The sequence below is a fragment of the Mustela putorius genome, unplaced genomic scaffold (genome assembly GCF_011764305.1).
Source record: "Mustela putorius furo isolate JIRA1106 unplaced genomic scaffold, ASM1176430v1.1 tig00003845_pilon_pilon_pilon, whole genome shotgun sequence".
In the NCBI taxonomy this organism is placed as follows: Eukaryota; Metazoa; Chordata; class Mammalia; order Carnivora; family Mustelidae; genus Mustela; species Mustela putorius.
This window is the reverse complement of record NW_025421998.1, coordinates 92,055,549-92,078,545: the sequence shown is the minus strand read 5'-3', so window position 1 is coordinate 92,078,545 and position 22,997 is coordinate 92,055,549. Positions and strand designations below refer to the sequence as shown.

At 45.8% G+C, this 22,997-nt stretch overlaps 1 protein-coding gene across 1 annotated transcript in view; it reads left to right on the top strand.

Moving 5' to 3' along the window:
- ZC3HAV1 (zinc finger CCCH-type containing, antiviral 1) overlaps positions 1–22,997 on the top strand; it is a 58,920-nt gene that overhangs the window by 19,390 nt on the left and 16,533 nt on the right. Inside the window, exons 3-9 of the mRNA XM_004741676.3 lie at positions 173–425; positions 4,877–6,019; positions 6,462–6,560; positions 9,971–10,094; positions 12,354–12,528; positions 17,913–18,033; positions 22,670–22,772. Of these exons, the coding sequence (XP_004741733.1) occupies positions 173–425; positions 4,877–6,019; positions 6,462–6,560; positions 9,971–10,094; positions 12,354–12,528; positions 17,913–18,033; positions 22,670–22,772 (2,018 nt within the window). The remainder of the gene's footprint in view (positions 1–172; positions 426–4,876; positions 6,020–6,461; positions 6,561–9,970; positions 10,095–12,353; positions 12,529–17,912; positions 18,034–22,669; positions 22,773–22,997) is intronic.

Below are 22,997 nucleotides of genomic sequence, written 5' to 3'. Positions count from 1 at the left end.
ATTGGTTGAATGCAACTAATCTAATGAGTGCGAAAGACCCCATGTATTTTTTTCCTTCGGTGTACCTCTGCTCACCGCCAACATTTTTGTTGACTTAGGCTTTCCTTAATGACTGTGGTAGATGCGGGAAGGGGTTAATGTCCCTGGCTATTGTCTGTTTCTTTCTCTGCAGATATGCAAAAATTACAAGGGAGAGGGTCGAAAAGTGACTTGCAACAAATATCCACAGTGTGAAAGGCTCCACATCTGCGAGCACTTCACCCGAGGGAACTGCGGCTACCCCAACTGCCTCAGGTCCCATAACCTGATGGACAGAAGGGTGCTGGCCATCATGAGGGAGCACGGGCTCAGCTCCAGCGTGGTCCAGAACATCCAGGACATCTGCAACAGCAAACACAGCCCAAAGAAACACTCCGGGCACAGAGGTAACTGCTTTCCACTTTTCACATTTCCATTAACAGAGGAAACAGAAACAAACTGAAATCACAAGGGAAGTGTGACTTTGCCTATAATCATTCTACCTCCCCACATGAGACTGTTGCTGCTTTCAGACCTTGTCTGTACGTATGCATACTTTTACTGCGTTATAATCATAGCATATATGCAATTCTGCAACTTGATTTGCATGCTAAGCATTCTCCACCCCCCAGTTTGCTCAAATGTTTATCATCTTTCTTTTCTTTTTTTAAAGAGATTTTATTTGTTTGTTTGTCAGACAGAGAGAAAGCACAAGTAGGCGGAGTGGCAGGCAGAGGGAAAAGAGAAGCAGGCTCCCTGCTGAGCAGGGAACCCAATGCGGGACTCCATCCCAGGATCCTAGGATCCTGACCCAAGTCAAAGGCAGCCACTTAATGGACTGAGCCACCCAGGGGTCCCTATTGTTTTTCAAAAGCTTCCCCCCCACCCCAGCTATTATCGTTTTGTCCCAGTAGCGTTTTGTGGCCATTGTTTTGTCACTTTCTTTCCATCTTTGTGCACCTGTCAACACTGACACGCACACACATAACCTTTTTGTGGGCAGAGCGTTTGAGTACGCTGCTTTCAGGAGCCATCACACCTGTGTATAGAAGCATGTACACCTGTGTATAGAAGCATGCACTTCCTTAAAACAGAGCCACTCTTTTCCATAACCACAGTACAATTAATGCAGGAAGTCTAGCATTAATGCAAAGCAAACACAATTTAATTCACAGTCCTTAATACTATTTCTTTAAAAATGTATTTATTTTTACCTTTTAAGTTGTGATAAGAGAACATAAAATTGACCCCTTTAACCATTTTTTAAATAAGATTTTAGGGGCACCTGGGTGGCTCAGAGGGTTAAAGCCTCTGCCTTCGGCTCGGGTCATGATCCCAGGGTCCTGGGATCGAGCCCCGCATCGGGCTCTCCGCTCAGCGGGGAGCCTGTATTCCCCTCTCTCTGCCTGCCTCTCTCCCTACTTGTGATCTCTGTCTGTCAAATAAATAAATAAAATCTTTAAAAAAAAAAATAAATAAAAAAGATTTTATTTATTTATTTATTTATTTGACAGAGAGAGATCACAAGTAGGCAGAGAGGTAGGCAGAGAAAGAGAGGAGGAACCAGGCTCCCCGCTGAGGGGCTCTATCCCAGGACCTTGAGATCATGACCTGAGCTGAAGGCAGAGGTTTTAACCCACTGAGCCACCCAGGCGCCCCCCCCTCCTTTAGCCATTTTTAAGTGTACATCATGGTATTATGTTCACACTGTTGTTGGCCATCGCCACATCGGTCCCTGGAACTTTTCCATCTTCCGGAACTGAAACTCTGTAGACAGTAAACAATAACCCCATTCCTTCCCGTGCCTGCGCCTAGCAACTTGCCATTCTGTTTTCCGTCTCTATGAATTTTACCTCTCCAACATTTTCATAGAAGGGGAGTTATATAGGATATATACTTTGTGATGGGCTTATTTCATTTCATTTCATGTCTTTGAGGTTCGTCCAACCCATGTCCTAGTATATCCTTCCTTTTCAAAAAAAGGAATATATATATATATTATATATAATTTAAGAATTGCAGTAAAAATATACCTAGCAAAATTTACCATATGAACCATTTTTAAAATAGAAGATTTAATTTATTTATTTGATAGAGACACAGCAAGAGAGGGAACACAAGGTGGGGGAGGGGCAGGCTTCCTACTGAGCAGGGCACACGATGTGGGGCTCAATCCTAGGACCCTGAGCCAAAGGCAGACGCTTAGTGACTGAGCCACCCAGGTGCCCCCCATCTGAACCTTTTTTTTTTTTTTAAAGATAAAAATGTTTATTGGACAGCATTATATAAAAGTAAAAAATTATAAATTGCATCTTTTTGCTGTAAGTGATATCAGACAAGAGTGAATACAACATATGTTTCAAAGAACAGGAAATGTATGAACCATTATTAAGTGTTCCGCAGCATTAAGTCCACTCACATTGTTCTGCAGCCAATCTCTAAGACTCCGTTCATCTTGCAGAACTGAAACTGCATACCTGTGAAGCAACACCTCCTTCCTCCTCTGCCCAGCCCCTGGGAACCACCATTCTGCTTTCTGTTTCCATGAATAGGACTACTCTAGGGACCAATATAAATAGAATCGTATGGGGTTTGTCTTTCTGAGACACTGGCTTATTTTGCTTTGTGTAACGCTCCACACTGTGTGTATATGCCCCATTTTGTTTTTTCCTTCATCCCTGGTTGGATACTCGAGTTCCTTCTACCTTTAGCTGTTGTGAGTAATACTGCTGTGAACATGGGTCTACAAATACCTGCTTGAGGCCTTGCTTTCAATTCTCTCGGGTATGTGCCCGGAAGTGGAGTTGTTAGGTCATGTGGTCATGCTCGGTTTAATTTTTTGAGGAACTGTCATCCCATTTTCACAGCAGCTCCGCCATTTTGTATTCTCACCATCACCGCACAAGGGTTCCATTTTCTCCACCTCTTCATCAGTACGTGTTATTTTCGGTTTTTAGGATAACAGTCATCTTAATGGGTGTGAAGGGATCAGTTCCATTTTGTGATCATTTTCACATTGTTCAATGATATTAACCCTTGCAATTTTTTGAGTCTTTCTGAAATGGATGTGAAAGAGGTGAATGTTATAAAGCAAATAGAATACATAATTCTTAGATTCTAGAATACGTAATAAACCATTACACCTCCTTATATTTGAGACAGGCTTTATTATGAACCAGGGATTTTTCATCCAAAATATCTCATCATTGTTCCTGACAGCAAAGCTGTGAAAAAAGGAAGGTGTATTATTAACCTCATTTAGTTGATAAGGAGGCCAAGGCTCAGAGATTTTTTTCTTTATTTATAAGATTTTATTTATTTCTTTTAGAGCAAGTCAGCATGAGTGGGAGGGGCAGAGAGAGAGAGAATCTCAAGCAGATTCCACGCTGAGCTTGGAGCCCAATGCGGGGCTTGATCCCAGGATCCTGAGGTCATGACCTGAGCTGAAATCAAGAGTTGGATGTGTACTGACTGTACACGACCCAGGCACCCTGAGTCTCAGAAATTTTAAATGACTTTTATCACAAGCAGTCTTAAATCGTTTTTCACTGTGAATAAATAAGGATATTTCCAAGGTTTCACAGCAGAGCTTCTGTGTTCTGGTCCCCTCTCTGGTGTTTTTTCTCCTACATCGCAATGCTCTCTGAACAGGGGATCCCCTGGAGGGGTGTTTTCTGGCATAGTTTCCCAAAATAAGTACATTGTGTGTGAGAGAGATCTTTATTATCCCTCCTGGTTAATTTACTTAATTAACTATTTTGTTGGCAAGAGAAGGATGTTTGCTTCCACTCTATTACTGCTGCTCTCTGAGTTTGAAGGAGAAAAGTCCCTCTTTCCCCCTTCCCACACACAATATCATGGCTCATATACCACACACAGGTACACACAACACACATACTACACATATACACACATACCCCACGCTTGTACATGCCACACACAAACATACATGCATTCTCACCATGCACACATACCTCACACCACACACACCACACACGCACATCTTACTGACAGACACCTCTCACACACCAACAACGTATCACACACGTGTATCTCTTTCACATATACAATGGCCCTCAAACATGTACACCACACATATGTCATACACATATACCCCTCACATGTGCATACACACCCAGCATGATACACACCACACACAAATGTCACACATGCAAACACACACCTACCTCCCCCACACACTCTTCACACAGACTCACAAACACGCATGCTCCCTCATTCCCTCCTCTTCCCAGGGAGTGTGACTCATGCGATTTCTTGAGAGAGGCTAATTCTTTTTGATGTTTCTCAGTTAAGCTTGGGCATTTGGCGATGAGACAAAGAACTCTGGAAAAACTACCAGATTAAATGGAATCAGACCTTAACACAGTGGATTGATTGATTGATTGGTTGATTGATGAATCTTTAATTTGTTTGGGAACCTTTGTTACAATATGGGCAAAATCTTAATGACGTGGAGAGTCCCCCCTGACTTGCACTCACGTGCATCTCCCTCAGTCAGAGTGGTGAAAGTTGACTTTGAACCAAAGCACAGTAGACAGCCCTACCTAAGAGTCTGGGGGGGTTGGGGGTTACATCTGAGGCCCTGGAGAGAAGTCGAGAAGATCCAGGGTCACTCTGAGTCTCAACCTAGGCCGTGGGGGTGGTGTTTCCTGCCCTTCCAGCAGAACAACAGATTTCTTCATCATCTTGAACACCCTTCTCAAGGTGCAGACACACTAGATGGGGACACTAATTTGACAGAACTCAGATAGCAAATTTGGAGAAGCTGAGGAGGAACCATGGTGAGAACCCTCACTTGGTTGTGCTCATTTTCCTGGTTTCATCTTTTTTTCCCCAGGTCCTCCGGCCTACCGCAGAGACCCGGCCTACCGAGGAAGAAGCAAGAGCAGAGACCGATCCTTTCACGGCAGCATGGAATTTCTTCCGTCGGCTTCAGCCTCTACTCAGAAGTCCTGCGCGGCCGCTGCAGATCAGATTGGCCACAGGCTTCCCCAGGAGGACGTGCCTGTAGAGGACCTGGCCCACAAGTTCGTGCATCTGGGAAGTCAGGATGGCCCTCAGCCTTCCCCTGTCCCGCCTCAGATGGATCATGTCAGAGGAAGAAGTCAAGTGGGAAGAAGCCAGCGGTTTTCCGAGAATGGAAGCCCAAAGGATCTGTTTTATGGGAATCAAGGTAGTGTTTACCTCCCTTCCGATTCAAAGCCTGCTTCCAGCCAGAAGGGCCCTGCATCGTCGTTGAATGGCAAAGGCACCGGGAGAGAGAGTTTGTTTTCCCAGAGTCAGGCTGCCTCTGGCTCTCCTCCAGGTTCTCCACAGACACCTGATGCCATGACGGCCTGGAAGAACACGGGCCTGCTGTCCTCTGACGGTGTGAACGCCGGGGGCAGAAGCGGGAAGCAGAATGTCCAGTATGGCCCACTTTTTAATAATAATGTTGATGGAACGGCCGCAGATACAACTTCCACAAGATCTTTCAGTTACAAAACTGCAACCAGTGGACAGAGGGAAAAATCGCTACCTAGGAGTCAGGACGCCAGAACCACTCACGGTAATGTCCAGACCACTGGCAAAGTTGCAGGTGGCGACGACCCTGCCGTGGCATCTGTGAATGGTCCATGCAGAGAGAAGACAGTGTGGGCTAATCACTCTGTCCACGGCACACCAGATAGCTCCAGTCAGGTTGCGGATGAAACCTTCAGAGTCAGTAAAACCGGGGCCGCTGGTTTTGACTTCACATTGCCATCCAGAGGGGATAAAAATGCGTCGTGCTTTGGAAGTCAGAATCTGGAAGGCGAGGTCGTGCCGACACCTTGGGAGACCACTGTCCCCACACCACAAGTCCGTACTCCGTCCAAGGTGCCATCCTCTACATCCTCCTCAAGTGACAAAAGCGCAGTTTATGCAAGTCATGGTCAGAACTCTGCCCCTGTCTTGGTTAGCCCCGCCAGTGAGCTTGCGAGGACCCCAAGATATCCTCCATGTAAGTCACCGAAGGACAACAGAGGTGCCATGTCTTGTGTCGGCAGCAGAGCGGTTATGGCTGGTGGCTTCTCTGGGGACGTTCCCTAGTAGTTACTAAAGGGCACAGAGTTAGAGGGTTTGGTTAAGAGGTGGTCCTGGTGAGGAGACTGATGTGAAGACACAAGTACCAATAGTTGCATCATGTGGGGTACGCCGCCATGTTTCCTGAGGACGGGAGGAGTTGGGTCATGGGTTAAACAGTAAGCATACCTCTCACAGGATCCAAACATTCATGTTTGCTTTTATGGAGGGGCTGTCTCGGCTCTCATGAGCAACACATGAATCTGGAATTTTCTTGAACAAGGTGCCAGTTACATACACTCTCCCATTGTGAGATCAGGTATCTTGATTTTTGGTCTAAGTCCTACGATTGGCATCCACACATCATCTTTTTTTCACAGATTTTGCGTCGGACGTTGAGAGCACCAGCTCTTCCAGGATGGCTGATTGTGGCTCAAAGGAAATTTGTCTTGACCATCTGTGTAGGGGCTGTCAAGTTGGTAAGTAACTTAAGGACTTTCTAGGAGCTGACATTTACTGAGCATTTGCTATATATTAGGAGCATTGCCAAGAAACGTAGGTGCATCATCTTTAAACTTCACAACAACCCTAGAAGCAGGTTCTGTTGTTAACCCATTTCACAGATGTGGAAACTAGAGGCACTGAGAGGTTAGAGTAGCCAAGTTGGGTTTTGACTCTAAATTGCCCAGCGAGCCTGTGTTCCCAATCGCTGTGTGGTATTATACTTCCTTCTTTTGCGATTCACGTTTAGGTGAAATATACTTTGTCAGGGACCCTCTTTTCATATCCAAAAAGCAAACAAATAAAAAAAAAATCCAAAAATAAAAGTGTCCCAGCTGACACACTTCCATAGTTCATGTCCTGTCCTTTAGGCACCATGTCTGTTCTGGGCCATGGGCTCTCTGTGGCCATTTCTCACACATGTACTGAGAGTCTTGCATGCCACAGTCTGGGAGCCACACTTGTTCGTTGGCCCCTCCCACCAGGCTTCCTACAGAGCTGCGTCCCGTGGAACTGTGTCTGGGACAGATGGCAGCCCTTGTAGCCTGAGACCGCCTGCTCACTTTCACGCCTCTGTCCCTGGCCCCGGCATCCCCTGGAGCTCCTCTGTTGGACCCCTTAGTGGTCTTAGATTCAACACCTGGTGTCAGAAAAGGAAGATTCTGGCCTTGTGTTCTAGAAATCCTAAGTCTTTAAATTAAGTGCTTTTTTTTTCCTTTTTAATTGTGGTAAAATATACTTAACATAGATTTTACTATCTTAATCATTTTTTAAAAAGGTTTTATTTATTTATTTGAGAGAGAGAGAGCACGTGTGCCCGGGAGTGGGAGGAGGGCAGAGGAAGAGGGAGAAGCAGGGTCCCCACTGGGCAGTGGAGTCCGAGGCAGGACTCCATTGCAGGACTCCAAGATCATGATCCGAGCTGAAGGCAGATGCCTAACCGACTGAGCCACCCAGGTGCCCCATCCTAACCGGTTTTAAGTATATAGGTCAGTAGGGTTAGAGTCACATTATTTTTCAACCTATTTCCAGAACTCTTTTTTCGTCTTGCAAAACTAAAACTCTACTGCTGTTTGAGCAGCAGCTCTTTATTCCCCCGTCTCCAGTCCCTGGCAGCCGCTGTTCTAATTTTTGTTTCTCTGAGGAGGACGACTAGAAGCCCCTCATGAGGGGAGTCCCACAGGATTTGTCTCTGTGATGCTGCCCTGTTTTCACTTTGTGTCGCGTCCTCAGGTTTCATCCACAGGAAAGAGAATTTCCTGTGTGAGAATTACCTGAGTCATATTTTATTGTGCGTATTTGCCACATTTTGTTTATCCATTCGTCTGTGATGGATATTTGAGTTGCTTACCCTCTGGCTGTTGTGAATAATGCTGCTAACGGCTTGGGTGTGCGAGATCTGCTCAGAACCTTGTTTTCACTTCTTTTGGGATATACACCCAGAAGTGGAATTGCTGGATATCATGGTAATTTGGTGTTTATCCAAAAAATTTGTTTTGGGGGTCGCCTGGTTGGCTCAGTTGGTTAAGCATCTGCTATCAGCTCAGGTCATGATCCTGGAGTCCCAGGATCGAGCCCTGCATTGGGCTTCCCGCTCAGCAGGGCGTCTCTCTGCCTGTTGCTCACCTGATTGTGCTCTTTCTCTCTCTCTCTCTCCAACAAATAAGTAAAAAAATAAAATCTTTTAAAAATCTCTCTCTCTCCAACAAATAAGTAAAAAACCAAAATCTTTTCAAAAAATAAACAATTTGTTTTGATGATTGCATGTTTAATGTTTCAAGAAGCTGCCACACCATTTTCCACAGCAGCTATACCTTTTTACATTTTCTGTAGCAGTGCACAAGGGTTCAAGTTTCTCCTTCTCCTTGCCAACATATGCTTTTGTTTTGTGTTGCTTTGGTTTTAGAGCCGTCATTGGAATGGGCATGAGATGTGGACTGTCATGAATGATTCTGTAGTTTTCAGTGTGCCTCTTCTGGTTTTATTTTATTTCACTTTTAAGGCTTTATTTATTTATTTGAGAGAGAGAGAGAGAGAGATTGAGTGTGAGTGGAAGGGGTAGAGGGAGAGGGAGAGAGAATCTCAAGCAGACTCCGTGCCACGTGCAGAGCCTGTCGGGGGATTTGATCTTGCCAACCTGAGATCAGGACCTGAGCTGAAACCAAGTGTTGGAGGCTTAACTGGCTTCGCCACCCAGGCACCCCCTGTCTCTTTTGGTTTTAAGGTAATCACATGCCGGGGTGCCTGGCTGGCTCAGTCAGTGGAGCGTGTGGCTCTTGATCTCTGATTGTAAGTTCAAGCCCCACATGGGGTGTAGAGCTTACTTAAAAATAAAATCTTAAAAATACTAAAGTAATCACATGTGTTTTGAGCATTTCAAAATGATTTAAACCTCAGAGAATGCAGATTTTTAAAGACAGAACTACTTTCTGCATTCCTGTGTTAACGGGCTTCTGATGTTAATGCCAGCAAGCACTCGTTTCATAGCTGTCTATGCAGAGCCCTGTGCCAGTCATGTGGAGGGGACGAAAGCCACGCAATGGGGTAGGCCTTTTTTTCTGTGAGTTTGTGGTGGAGGGCGCATCAAAACATCCACTAATGAGGGCGCCTGGGTGGCTCAGTGGGTTAAGCCACTGTCTTCGGCTCGGGTCATGATCTCAGGGTCCTGGGATCGAGTCCCGCATCGGGCTCTCTGCTCAGCAGGGAGCCTGCTTCCTCCTCTCTCTGTCTGCCTGCCTCTCTGCCTACTTGTGATCTCTCTCTGCCAAATAAATAAATTCTTAAAAAAAAATCCACTAATGAGAAAACCGCATGACATAAATAAATGCGTAAGTAACAGAAGTATCAGCTGGGGACGGAGTTAGGGCTAAGGGAATGCAAAGTACGAGTCAGATCAGAGCAGAGTGAGATGAGTGAGGGAATCCTTCTGGAAGAGCCGTATCTTAGGCCTGGGCTTCGGGGAAATGCATACAGTTGTGGACGCTAGAGAGCGTTTTGTCTCCATGGTACCCCTTGGTACCATGAAGGGGTAATAGTACATTTCTGATGTACTATTACGATGTACATTTACGATGTACCCCAGAAGCAGTACTAGTACATTTACGATGACGTCAGATTTCCATGTGGATAAAGTGACTCCTTGGGGAGCGGGGAATTTCTGTGTTCTGATGAGTCTCTCTATTGGTGACAAGGGAAGCTGAAGATACAGATATGGGGCCGTGTGGGCAGGAACCAGTGTGCGCGAAGGCGTACGCTGGAAATGTGCTTGCATGCAGGTCGGGCAGAGAGGGAAAGGCAGGCCTTCAGTGGGGAGAGTCAGCAGCGAACTTGGTTGAATTGGTAAGAGCCCCCACTCAGAGGCCCTCAGACCTCCTCTCTGTCTTTGTAGAAAGCTGCAACAAAGTTCACTTCCACCTGCCCTACCGGTGGCAGATGTGGCTTGGAAACACCTGGATGGACTTCCAGCCCATGGAGACTATCGAGAAGGCCTATTGTGACCCCCAAATCCACACGTAAGTTGGTGGCCAGACTCTGGCTTGTGAGGTCCATGGTATCATCAAAACAAAGCATGGTGCTACGCTCATGGCAAGAAGAGAAAAACCATTTTCGTTCAGAATCGCACTCAGGTTTCTGGTACCTCTTGAGATAAAGATGGCAGATGCCTGCTGAGTTCATGAAGGAAAATATGAGCTAGATCTGAAGTCACAAAGAGCCTGGCTAATACTAGGGGTTCTGGGACTGTTTGCTAACTCGTGTGATATAAGCAGTGACACAGTTACCATCACTGTGTCCTGCAGAAAAACACATTGCAAAATAAAAAAGTTAAAACAAAACAAAACAAAACAAACAACACACACACTTTGCAGAGGTCGGTGGGTATTCCTTTGAACTCACACTAGGACCAGTGATGATAGCTCAGAAGAGCCTCTGGCTTAATTTCATAGCTGTGGAACACAAGTTGAGTAATTTCATATAGTTCTAGTGCAGAATTTTGTTATCTACTTGAGCATTTCATATCTTCTTTTATGTTTGCTCTTTTCTCTATCCTGGAGGTATCTAAAAGGATACCTTACATTTCTGTTTCTGCCAGGGGTTGAACTGGGTGATAGCTCTCATGACCATATTTATAAGGTGCATCCTAGTTTTATTAAGGAAACTCCTTTCCCCCCCTCATTTCCTATGCTGTATTTTTCATCCCTGTGACTTATTTTATAACCGGAAGTTTGTACCTCTTACTCCCCTTCACCTATTTTGCCCATCCCCCAACACCACCCCAAACTCTGGCAACACCGATTTGTTTTCTGTATTTATGATTCTGTTTCCTTCTCCCGCTCTTCCTCCTCCTCCTCCTCCTTTCTGTTATAAGGAAATTCTTTGCGGCGGTAGAGGTGGGGTGGGGTGGGGTGGGGCAATGGTTTACATGCCATCATCTTAGAGTGAATTTTTGGTGGAGATTGTGTTACTGCATGTTGCCACTAGGGGGCAGCATCAGCTACCTTCTTGTTTGGAGATGTGTTTCTACCCCGCCCCCCCCAGGTAAATCTGAAGCTGGCTTTCGAAATTTTAGCACTGTTGGGGTTAGATAATTATTTGTTTTGGGGGGCTGTTTAAGCAGTATTTTTGGCCTTTATCCACTAGATTCCTGTTGTAGACCAAAAATGTCTTTCAACTGTGCTGTGTGTTCCCTGGGGGATAAAACTTCTTTATTGGGAACCACTGATTTAGGAGGTGTTTCTTAGAGCAATAAATTTTCCACCTTGTTGGTCTCAGGACCCCTCTACAGTCTTCAGGTATATTGAAGATCCCAAAGAACTTCTGTTTATGTGACTTATAGCTGTCAATATTTACCATATTAAAATCAAAACTGAAAAGAATTCAATATTTATGGATTCATTGAAAAATAACAATAAACTCATTTATGGTAACATAAATACCATATTTTCATCTACCTGTAAGTAGATATAATTACTATAAATAGTTACATGTAATAACTATATATATGTATGTATAACTAAATAATACTGTTCTCCAAAGCGAAACAGAAAAAGTCATTCAGATGAATGACATTGTTTTATATTTTGAAAAATCTCTTTAATCTGTTGTAGAATCACACATCCTGTAGCCTCTGGAAAACTCCACTGTGCACCTGGGAGAGTATGAAAGTGAAAAAGGCAAAATAATGTCTTAATATTATTATGAAAAGAACTTTAACCTTCCAGGCTTCCTGTAGCTATTTAAATAATAATTCTTGAAAAATCCGACCTAATGGGAGTTTCTGATATTGAGCCAATCATTTTTTTTTTTTTTGTGGGTCCACTTTATTCTGGCGTATTTGTTGAGGAGAGAATATATTTTGTGACATCATTAACTATATGGGGTGGGTAACTTACCTACCCTATCTGCATTTTAGCTTTTTTCTTCTTATTTATGTATGACCTGGAGCTTTATAAAGAAACTTTAGGGGCACCTGGGTGTCTCAGTGGGCTAAAGCCTTCAGCTCACATCATGTTCTTGGAGTCCTGGGATCGAGTCCTACATTGGGCTCTCTGCTTGGTAGGAAGCCTGCTTCCTCCTCTCTCTGTCTCTCTGCCTGCCTCTCTGCTTACTTGTGATCACTGTCTGTCAAATAAATAAATAAAATCTTAAAAAAAAAATTAAAAGATCCCGGTCAGCTCGAAAATCTTAATTCCCTGCTTTTGTTAGGGAAGAACAGATTTTAGAAGATGGAGGTCGCTGAAATATTCTGTTAACTTTAAGCTTTTCTCTCTCAGCTTTTCTATTGGAGATAAAGACATCGATTTCCAGAAAATGACTTGTAATTTTAATCCTATCCGACGCATATCCACGCCTTCGTCTGTCATAGTGCTGACCAATTTTGTCTTTGCCACGAGATGGATTTGGTACTGGAAGAGTCAGTCAGACAAATGGGTTGAATATGGAGAAGAGGTGAGTACCTTTCTCCTCATGGAGGCTCTTGACATCTTCAGAAAAATCACTATAAAATGTTTGACGCAAGAGAGGACGGGGTAGGGGCGCCTGGGTGGTTCAGTGGGTTGGAGCCTCTGCCTTCAGCTCAGGTCGTGATCTCAGGGTCCTGGGATCGAGCCCTGCATGGGGCTCTCTGCTCAGCAGGGGGCCTGCTTCCTCCCTCTCTCTCTGCCTGCCTCTCTGCCTGCTTGTGATCTCTGTCAAATAAATAAATAAAATCTTTTAAAAAAAAAAAAAAAGAGGACAGGGTAGTGGCAATAGTGCTTTTTCATGTTCCCCACAGCTGTATTTGCATTTTTCTTAGCAAGCATACACTCTGTTGTCAGAAGCAACAGCATCTGTGAATTATTTACAAGGAAACGCTTGAGACCTGAGTCAGGCCCACACCCTTCTTTCCTCACGATCAGGGACTGAGGTGGAACCTTGAGCCAGCTTCCTCTGTGTGAGTTTGTAAACACACAGAGACTCCTACTTCCAGCCCGTGGAGAAGGCAGGGTGTGAGAGATCAGAGGGCTGGTCTCCAGGATCCCGGCAGGGTCTGGAATCAGGCGGATGGGCAGGACCGGACCTGGAAGACAGCAGGTGTACCTCCCCACTTCCCCACCCCAGGGACTTGGAAACAGATGGTAGAAGTTCAGATAGGGGAGTTACCTGACCCCCTTCTGCTGGGGTCATGATTCTGGGTCCCACATAGGGCTCCCTGCTCTGCGGGGGGTCTGCTTCTCCCTCTCTGTCTGCCCCCTGCTTGTGTGCTCGCTCTCCCTGACAAATGAATAAATAAAATCTTTAAAAATAAACAAACAAATAAGTAAATAAAATAAAATAAAACAAGTAAAAAAAAAAAATGAAGCCAGAGCCAAAGTGGGGACAATGAAATGCCAGCGAAAGGTTTTATTCCGCATAGACGTCGAGGGGCCCTGAGTTTGGCTGTGAGCGGCCTCACACCCAGAGCACGAGGGGAAGCACCGTCTGTCACAGGATCAGCTGTGCCTCCCCAGGGAGAACACAGCAGTTCCTCAGGAGAAATGTTGCTTTTTTTCTGTCAATGGAACCTGAGGAGACCCTCTCCTCTGGGGCCACAGAGAGGGGAGCAGCCTGTGAGGGCCTCCCCAGGAGCCCTCCCGGCTCCGCTCTTTGTGGTACAGTGGTTTCCCTGCTGGCTTTGCAGCAGATCCGTGTCAGCAAACCGTCGCTCACAGAACCCAAACGAAGGATCGGGGGGTAGAGCAGAGCTGCCCTGTGGAAATAGGAGAGGGGCTCACAGCCTTGTCTCTTGGTCTCTGTCTCCTTCACTCTTCTCTGTTCCGTGGTGGCTTGTAGAACAGGATGGAGTGAAAACCCCTGTGATGCCAACCACTGTCCAGGTTCTCTCCATGGTCCAGCCAAGGCTGATGTCAAAGTGCAGTTCTGTAAAAGTGATTCTGTGAGTTGACTGTGGAAATAGGTACGACAAACTCAAATTAATTAGCCTTGGTTAAAATAAAAATAAACCGTAGGCCTCAGTGGTTCTTATGTCAAATACTTGTGGCTTTTGGTAAGAGAGGGAAGAGGGTTGGAAACGATTTGCATTCTAGGGTCATCAGGGGTCCCAGAAGCCAAGGAGGACTGTCAGTGGGGAAATAGATGACATTTAAATGTACACAAGTTCCAGTGCTCATGTTCCCTAGTAAAACATCAAGAAATCGAGAAACTTCTTTTTTTTCTAATTATTAAAGATTTTATTTATTTATTTGACAGACGGAGGTCACAAGTAGGCAGAGAGGCAGGCAGAGGGAGAGAAGGAAGCAGGCTCCCCGCTGAGCAGAGAGCCCGATGCCGGGCTTGATCCCAGGATCAAGCTGAAGCTGAAGGCAGAGCTGAAGGCAGAGGCTTAGCCCACGGAGCCACCCAGGTGCCCCAAGAAACTTCTGATGAAACTTTTTTTTAAAAAAAGGATTTCACTGATTTGTCAGAGAGAGAATGGGAGAGAGCACAAGCAGCGGGGAGGTGGCCGAAGGATAGAATGAACAGCAGGGAGAGGCAGAGAGAGAGGGAGAAGCAGATTCCCAGCTGAGGGGGGAGCCTGTTGTGTGGGGCTCTATCTCGGGGCCCCTCCCAGGATCATGACCTGAGCCAAAGGCAGACACCTAACCAACTGAGCCACCCAGGAGTCCTGTCTGATAGAACCTCTTGATACGAAGTTCTCCTTGGGACATTCAGTCTGCGTTAAGTGCAGGGTTCTGGAATGTAACCTGGAACTTTATGCAAACATGTAGAAGGTTGTTGGATTCCTTTAATATGTGGCATATGTTCTTGGTGAAGTGAATAAATTATGACTCCCTCATATTAATTAGACCCATCATTATATAACTTGAGTTGGCTCTTCTGTTGTTTTTTTTTTTTTTAAGATTTTATTTATTTATTTTGAGAGAGAGAACGAATAAGAGAGAACATGAGAGGGTAGAAAGTCAGAGGGAGAAGCAGACTCCCCGTGGAGCTGGGAACCTGAAGTGGGACTTGATCCCGGGACCGCAGGATCATGACCTGAGCCAAAGGCAGTCACCAACCCGAATGAGCCACCCGGGTGCCCTCGGCTCTTCTGTTACTAAAAAACGAAGGAAAATAGGCCCTAGGTTTGATGTTTTCCTTGCTGTCTGTCCAGGTGAAGTAAAAATGGGTCAAGTCTGTAGCTCTTTGATGGCCTGGTTTGATCCAGTGTAGAGTTTAGACTATTTGGAGAGAAGAATGGACTGTATAGCCTTCAGATGGGGAGAGTCCTACAGGTTTTATTTCTTGCAGCTGAATTTTTAATAAAAGTTGGGGCAACTCAGATTTCTGGGTTAGGAGTCTCTCTAGTAGAAACTAGGAAAATGGCTTTGGCCACCCAAGGGTTGGTGCATCACCCAAAGTGAAGGCACGCCGTCGCTCTAGAAGCCAAGGCAGTGATGTGGGCGCAGGGCAAAAGCCAGGACCCGGTTATGGAAATGGAGGTACACATTCAAGTCTTTTGAGAGAATAAATCATTGAAGGTCTTGTTGCTCATTCATTCCTTCACTTACTCAGAACTGGAGTACGGTGTGAGGAAAGGACCCGCAGGTGGACCAAGTGGGAGGCACACTGGGCTGTTCAGACACTCAGACACAGAAATTGCCTCACTCTGTCCAGTAGGACAACCACTAGCCACTTGTGGTGACTATTTCGTTTTCATTCAATTCATTACATTCAAATAAAATGAACACTTCATTTCCTTGGTCACACCAGTACCAGACAGCTACCTGTAGCTAGTGTCTATCAAACAGGAAAACGCAAGAAAACATTTTCAGGGAAACATTCCAGAAAGTTCCAGCAGACAACCCGGGTGCAGACCCCAAAGCCTTGTGAGTTGAAGTCAGGTCCCAGACCAGCAACATGGGCACCACGGGAGCCCTCTGACAAGCAGAATTAAAAACCCTGTTCCCTGAATCTTGGTCTGCATTTTCTTTTTTTTTTTTTTTTTTTTAAAGATTTTATTTATTTATTTATTTATTTGACAGAGAGAAATCACAAGTAGATGGAGAGGCAGACAGAGAGAGACAGAGGGAAGCAGGCTCCCCGCTGAGCAGAGAGCCTGATGTGGGACTTGATCCCAGCACCCTGAGATCATGACCTGAGCCGAAGGCAGCGGCTTAAACCACTGAGCCACCCAGGCGCCCCTTGGTCTGCATTTTCACAGGATTCCCCGCCCCGCCCACCATGATTCACACACAAATTAAAGTGTGAAAGGCTCTGGCCCAGAGCATGTGAGGTTCCTTCCAGCCAGGAGCAGGGTCCTGCTGAGCTGAGCTGGTGGTGGAAGGACCCAGGACTTCATCTATCAGAATGGGAGGTTAGGACAGAGATTCGAGGTGGCAGACCAGGGTCCCCAGAGGTGACAGATCTGCCTTGCCAGCCTCTGTGTTCTGTGTCCGTAGGCATTTGCCCACATTGGCTGCTCTTTGGGATCCTAAGGGGGCATGTGACTCACCCCCCCTCATCGAATCGTGGCAGTCTCACTTCCTCCTGCCCACTGCTGGTGGCAATCTCCTGTACAATTACCTGGGTGGGTAATGTCCCAGCAGCTGGTGCAACAAACCCCTTCGAGGTGTGGCTTCATGGTTGGATGCTGTCATTCAGGAAGTTCTGCCTCTGTGCCACTTCCAGCCCTCTGTCCTGGTTCTAGCTTCTGAACCTCATTCTCTTTATTCCCGCTTTGGGCCGTGTGCGGATACCCGAACCCAGCTTCCCTGACCTCGCCGTAGTCCTCTCCAGGCTAAAGAGACCTAGTTCAGGCCCTTCTCCATCCAGGAGGATTTACTTGGAGGCTTTTGAGGTGGCCCCTCCCTTTACATCCAGCAAGTGTGTTCCCCGGGGAAGGGGGAAGGGGTGGGTGTAGCTGAGGTCTTGTCCTTAAAGAGAGGGGGAGACCCTCCCTGCCACCGGCTGGGAATTATCTGTCATTAGCTCCTCCATTCTAGATCATAAGGAACAAGCGTCTCTTCACCATTACGTATTGGGAACCCCTGCTTTTCGGGCTTACATCCAGTCCGCCCTGGTCTGCCACCCCGGCACAGGCTGTGGACAGTGGAATGGTGGCCTGGCTCGTCTCCTGACCAGAATCAACACACTTCCCTTTACTCCACTCATTCTGAGGCTCAGACCCTTCATACAGGCCTTGAGACCAGATTCTGTCTTCACATTGTTGGGGGGCTGTGCTCCTTTCTTCGTTCATTACACAGTCCCAGTGAGAGGCAAATCCAAGTGCTTTTTCAATGTTGTTGACCGACTGGAGGGAGGGGGTGGTCCATTTTATCTGCTCACTGTGGTTCAGGGCAGAGAAGAAGGGGTGGGTCGTCTACACTGGGACCACAGTGGGCCCATGGGAGCTTCCCTGCCTTTTAGGACAACTCCAGCCTGCTTCCTCACACGTGATGGGCTAAAAACAGCTACGGTGTCTGACTTCATGCCTGAGTGTTAGATTCTGTTCGACAGCGACGGCAGACATGATTTCTGTTCCGTGGGTTTGGGGGGCTCTGTATGCTTGGGTCTTATTTTATAGAAGGTGTGAAAAGGACATTGTAAAGAACCCTGTTTTTCAGGCATCCCCCAAGCGTAGGGTCCGTTTCTGAAAGTAGACTGGTCTCTTCTAGCCCCGTGATGGGGACACCACGAGACCATGTGACGTGGCCCCAAGCCGGCTGCCTTTGCAGTCTGGTTTGGGAGGCAAGATGCATTCCTGTTGAAATCCCATGGCTAAAATACAATTGTGTGAGATATAATGGTTGAGGTTTCTCAAAAGCCTAGCCTGAAGTGTCTTTAACTTTGTTTTTTTTTTTTTTTTTAATTAGGCTGACAGTCACCAAGCTTCTAGCATCGACTCTTCCTACCTGGAGTCCTTCTTCCTGGGCCATCCTAGGGGTGTTGTGGCATTCCACGTGGGCTCCCAGAACTACGAGCTGAGTTTCGCGGGTAAGACTTAGCATTTGGCAGTGATGCCCGTTGTTGGGATGTGGCATGCGGTGTCCACGTGGCGGTGGCAGTAGAGCGGAGGTGCAGGCCGTGCTTTTCAGCAAGGCCGGCAGCACGGTGGGGTGGCAGCCAGCGGCTGTCAGGAGACCTGTGCCCGAGAGCCTCGGCTCTGACAACAGCAGAGACTTTGCTGGGGCCCACTGGTGCCTTCAGAACTCTAGAACCTTGCTGTACCTTCCGCTTAGCTTCCATCAGTCTGTTGCGTTTAGTAAGAGATCAGGGCAGGAACGGCCTTCCCTCTGAAGGTACTGTCCCATCGGCTGCACCCCTGGGACACTTTCTTGCATATGGTCGGATGGTTGCCCTTTCGGGGCACCCTGCAGGTGCTTTGAAAGAGGTAAAGACTTTGTCAGGTCCTTGACATTCCAGGTGGCACCTGACATCTGTACCCTATATCAGTTACTGTGATTGAGGAATGTAGCTTCGAAAGGCCGTTACACCAATTACTGTATGTTGGAAAGCAGTCTGGTTCTCCATATCAAGAGATAGTAAAAAATGCTTGCTCTAGGGTGCCTGGCTGGCTTAGTAGATCATGTGACTCTTGATTGCAGGGTCATGAGTTCAAGCCCCATGTTGGGCATGAAGCCTGCTTTTTCATTTTCTTGAGAATCATTCTAAGGAAATAATTCACCAGGAGGGGGAAAAAAAAAAAGCAATGAGCATAAAGATCTTTAGTAAAGCCCCTATTTGACATACTGCAGTAGAGAAACAGCCTGTAGGTTAGCCCTGTAGTGACCAAACCAATTGCGGTATTAAATTTTGGTGGAGTACTGGTTAAAATATGATTATGAAAACTGCACAGTTAAAACCAAAATTTAGGGGGCGCCTGGGTGGCTCAGTGGGTTAAAGCCTCTGCCTTCGGCTCAGGTCATGATCCCAGGGTGCTGGGATCGAGCCCCGCAGCGGGCTCTCTGCTCAGCAGGGAGCCTGCTTCCTCCTCTCTCTCTGCCTGCCTCTCTGCCTACTTGTGATCTCTGTCTGTCAAATAAATAAATAAAATCTTTAAAAAAAAAAAAAACCCAAACCAAAATTTAATGTTGTTAAATGAAAAAGGCAGAAACTCCAAATTTAAACTTTCGTGCCTTTCTCTTGAGGTGTTGCATTTCAAATGAAAAGTTTTTTTTTTTTTTTCAAATGAGAGGTTTTTTGTTTTTTTTTTTAATTTAATATGCATGGTAAATGCAACAGTGTATGCACGTGGACCAAGGCCAGAAGGGAATAAGAAGAAACAGAAATCTCTTCTGTCGATGGTGAAATTAAGAATGGCTTAAATAAAAAAAAGTTTTTTTTCTTTGGTGGTTATCCTATTGTTTTGGCAATTAAAAAAAGGGGTGGCGGGAGGAGAACCAGCAATGTACCTTGTTCCCAAACCTGGAGAAATTTGAACTGCAGTTTTGTTCACTTGGTTCATAGAAACTAGTTCAGAGCAGTTTGTGGTATTCTAGGTGATTTTTTTCTTATTTCTTATATTCTGACATCCCTTAAACTGGTATTGGCGTGCCAGCTCTGTTGCTAGGCGCTGTTCTGGGTGTGGGCCTCAGGCAATTTCTGAAAGTAATGACAGCTCTGGGGAAAACAAAGCAGTGTGATGGAGAAGCCAGGGAATTGGAGGAGTCCCTAGGAGAGCACCCAGTTTTGTCCACGGAGGAACCCTTGGTAGGGAGGCCGCAGCCCGTGCACAGGGGAAGGCGAGCCCCCCCCAAGAGAGGGAAGGGCTGGAACTAAGACTGTGAACGGCGGACAAGCTGGAGGTTTCAAAGAACACTGAGAAGGTCTGTAAGAGACGAGAGCCGCACCAAGGGTTGGAACGGAGTCGTGCCACCAGGGCATTGACTTATTCATTTATTTTGAGGGGGATGTGGATGAGCGGGGCAAGGGCAGAGAGGGTCAGGCAGAGGGAGAAGGGAGTAGAGCCGATTCCTGCCTGATCGCACAGGCAGACTGGGGCTGGATCCCATGACCCTGCGATCATGACCTGAGCCGAAATCAAGAATCCCATGCTTAACCAAGTAAGCCACCTGGGCTCCCCACACCATCTCATTTTATCTTATTTATTTATTTATAATTTAAAAAAAAAGATTTTATTTATTTGTTTGATAGAGATCACAAGTAGGCAAAGCAGCAGGCAGAGAGAGAGGGAGAAGCAGACTTCCTGCTGAGCAGAGAGCCCGATCTGGGGCTCGATCCCCAGGACCCTGGGATCATGACCTGAGCCAAAGGCAGAGGCTTTAACCCACTGAGCCACCCACGCGCCCCTCATTTTATCTTTTTATTGCTATGTTTGTTCACTTTGCATCAACTATACTGAAGCATAATTGCTTCAATAAAATACTTCCTTTTTTTTTTTTTTAAGATTTTATTTAATTGAGAGAGAGAGAGAGAGAGCAAGCACACAGCTAAGGGGAGGGTCAGAGGGAACAGACTGGTGAAGCAGACTGTCGGCTGAGCAGGGAGCCAGACGCGGGGCTTGGTCCCAGCACTGCAGGGCTCAACCAACGGAGCCACCCAAGCGCCCCAAATGCATCCATTTTAAGTGTCCAATTGGGTGAGCACTGACATATGGATGCAACTGCTCTCCTGATCAAGCTCTAGAACATTCCCATCAGTCCCAAAAATTTCCTCACGCTCCTTTTGCAGTCGGTCTCCTCCGACCCCCATTCGTTCTCTGTCCCTGTAGATTAGTTTTATCTATTCTAGGACATCATATAAAGAACAGCTTATGATATGAGCTCTGCATGGGGCTGACTTCTTTCACTCAGGATGTTTCTTAGACCCGTCTGTGTCATTGCACATACAGTAGTTCTTCCCTTTTCAACGCTGAGTCATGCTTAATTTTAAAGCTATACCATGGTTTGTTTTTATCTATTCATACTTAGTATTTTTGGTTGTTCTTTTTTTTCTTTTCTTTTCTTTTTTTCTTAAAGATTTTATTTATTAGTTTGATAGAGAGAGAGAGAGAGACAGTGAGAGGGAACACAAGCAGACGGAGTGGGCGAGGGAGAAGCAGGCTTCCTGCTGAGCAGAGAGTAGGAAGTGGGACCCTGGGATCATGACCTGAGCCGAAGGCAGCCGCTTAATGACTGAGCCACCCCAGGCACCCCTTTTTGGTTGTTTTCACTTCTTGGTTATTAGAATAACGCCACTTGAATCATTTAAATGCAAGTCTTTGTGTGGGTGTAAGTTTTCATTTCTCTTGGTTAAGTACAAGAGAGCGGGATTGCTCAATCAAGTAGGTACTCTGTGTTTAACTTCGTAAGAAACTGTCCAACTGTTTTCCAAAGCGTTTGTTCCATTTTATACTTTCACTAGCAATGTAAGATGATTTCTTTTTTTAAAAATATTTTATTTTATTAAATCAAATCAATTTTAATTAAATTTAATTAATTTAACAAAATCAATTTAATTTTGTTAAATTTAATAATTTAAATATTAATTAAGGATTTAAATTAATTCAATAATTGAATCAATTTTTGATTAATTTAAACTTAATTTAATACAATTAAATTGATTTTGTTAAATTTTATTAAATTTTATTTATTTGAGAGAGTGAGAGAAAGCACAAGTGTGTAGGCGGGGGAAGGGCAGAGGAGGAGGGAGAGAGAATCCTATGTAGACTCCCCACCGAGAGCAGAGCCTGATGTAGGGCCCAGTCCCAGCATCTTGAGATCACAATCTGTGCTGAAACCAAGAATCACATGCTCAGACACCCAGAAGATTTACTTTGTAAAGAGCTCCCTCTGGCTGCAACTTGGGCCTGGGTCAACAAGGTGCATGAATTGAAAATGACATTTCGGGGCACCTGGGTGACTCAGTGGGTCAAAGCCTGTGCCTTCCACTCAGGTCATGATCTCAGAGTCCTGGGATCGGACCCTAGGCTCTCTGCTCAGCGGGGAACCTGCTTCCTCCTCTGTCTCTCTGCCTACTTGTGATCTCTGTCTGTCAAGTAAATAAAATAAAATCTTAAAAAAAAAAAAAAAAAGACAGACAATGACATTTCACACTTGAAGATCCTTCAAGATATAGCTACCACATTCCAACCCAGAATCACTGATGCCTGGTTTAGGGCAGCTTACCGAGAGGATGTCTTGTTATCTGGCTGCGCTGGTCCTTCCCTTTACTCTCTGACTTTGATTTACAGATTAGATTAATTGCAGACTGCTCCTCTCATTGCCTCTTTGTTTCCTGGGTCTTATCAGAAGGGCAGGGAAGGATACAAGTCTTTAATCATGAGCAATTCCCATCTGAAAAGATTTTCTTTGTTCATACCTTTTACAGTTCAGCCATGCATATTTGCTGTGGTACTAGCCTAAGGAAAATAACAGGAGGGGTGCCTGGGGGGCTCAGTAGGTAAAGCCTCTGCCTTCGGCTCAGGTCATGATCCCAGGGTCCTGGGATCAAGCCCCGCATTGGGCTCTCTGCTCAGCGGGAAGCCTGTTTCCCATCCTCTCTCTCTGCCTGCCTCTCTGCCTACTTGTGATCTCTATCAAATAGATAAATAAAATCTTAAAAAAAAAATAACAGGACATCATTTTCTAGGACTAATTGTTGGTTTTTGTTTTCCTTTCTCTCTCTAAAGGCATGATTCAGACAAACGTAGCTTCCAGGACCCAAAAACGTGTGGTCAGAAGGCCAAAATTTATGTCGTACAAGGATGTGGAGCAGATTAAAAGTGGGTTCAGGTAAGTGTTTGGAAACACTGCGCCTGGCAGGCTCTCAAGACAGTCACCCACTGATCTCACCAACGTGTGCTCTTGAACTCTTCCTGCTTTCATTCCACCGTGGTTTCCTCTTGCATCATCTGCGCTCGTGAAGCAGTACAGGGGGCCCAGAAGGGTGGGCGAGCAGGAAATCCATCTCCCTGGGATTCGCAGGGCACGTGGGGCAAACCTCCCATGCCGGGGTCC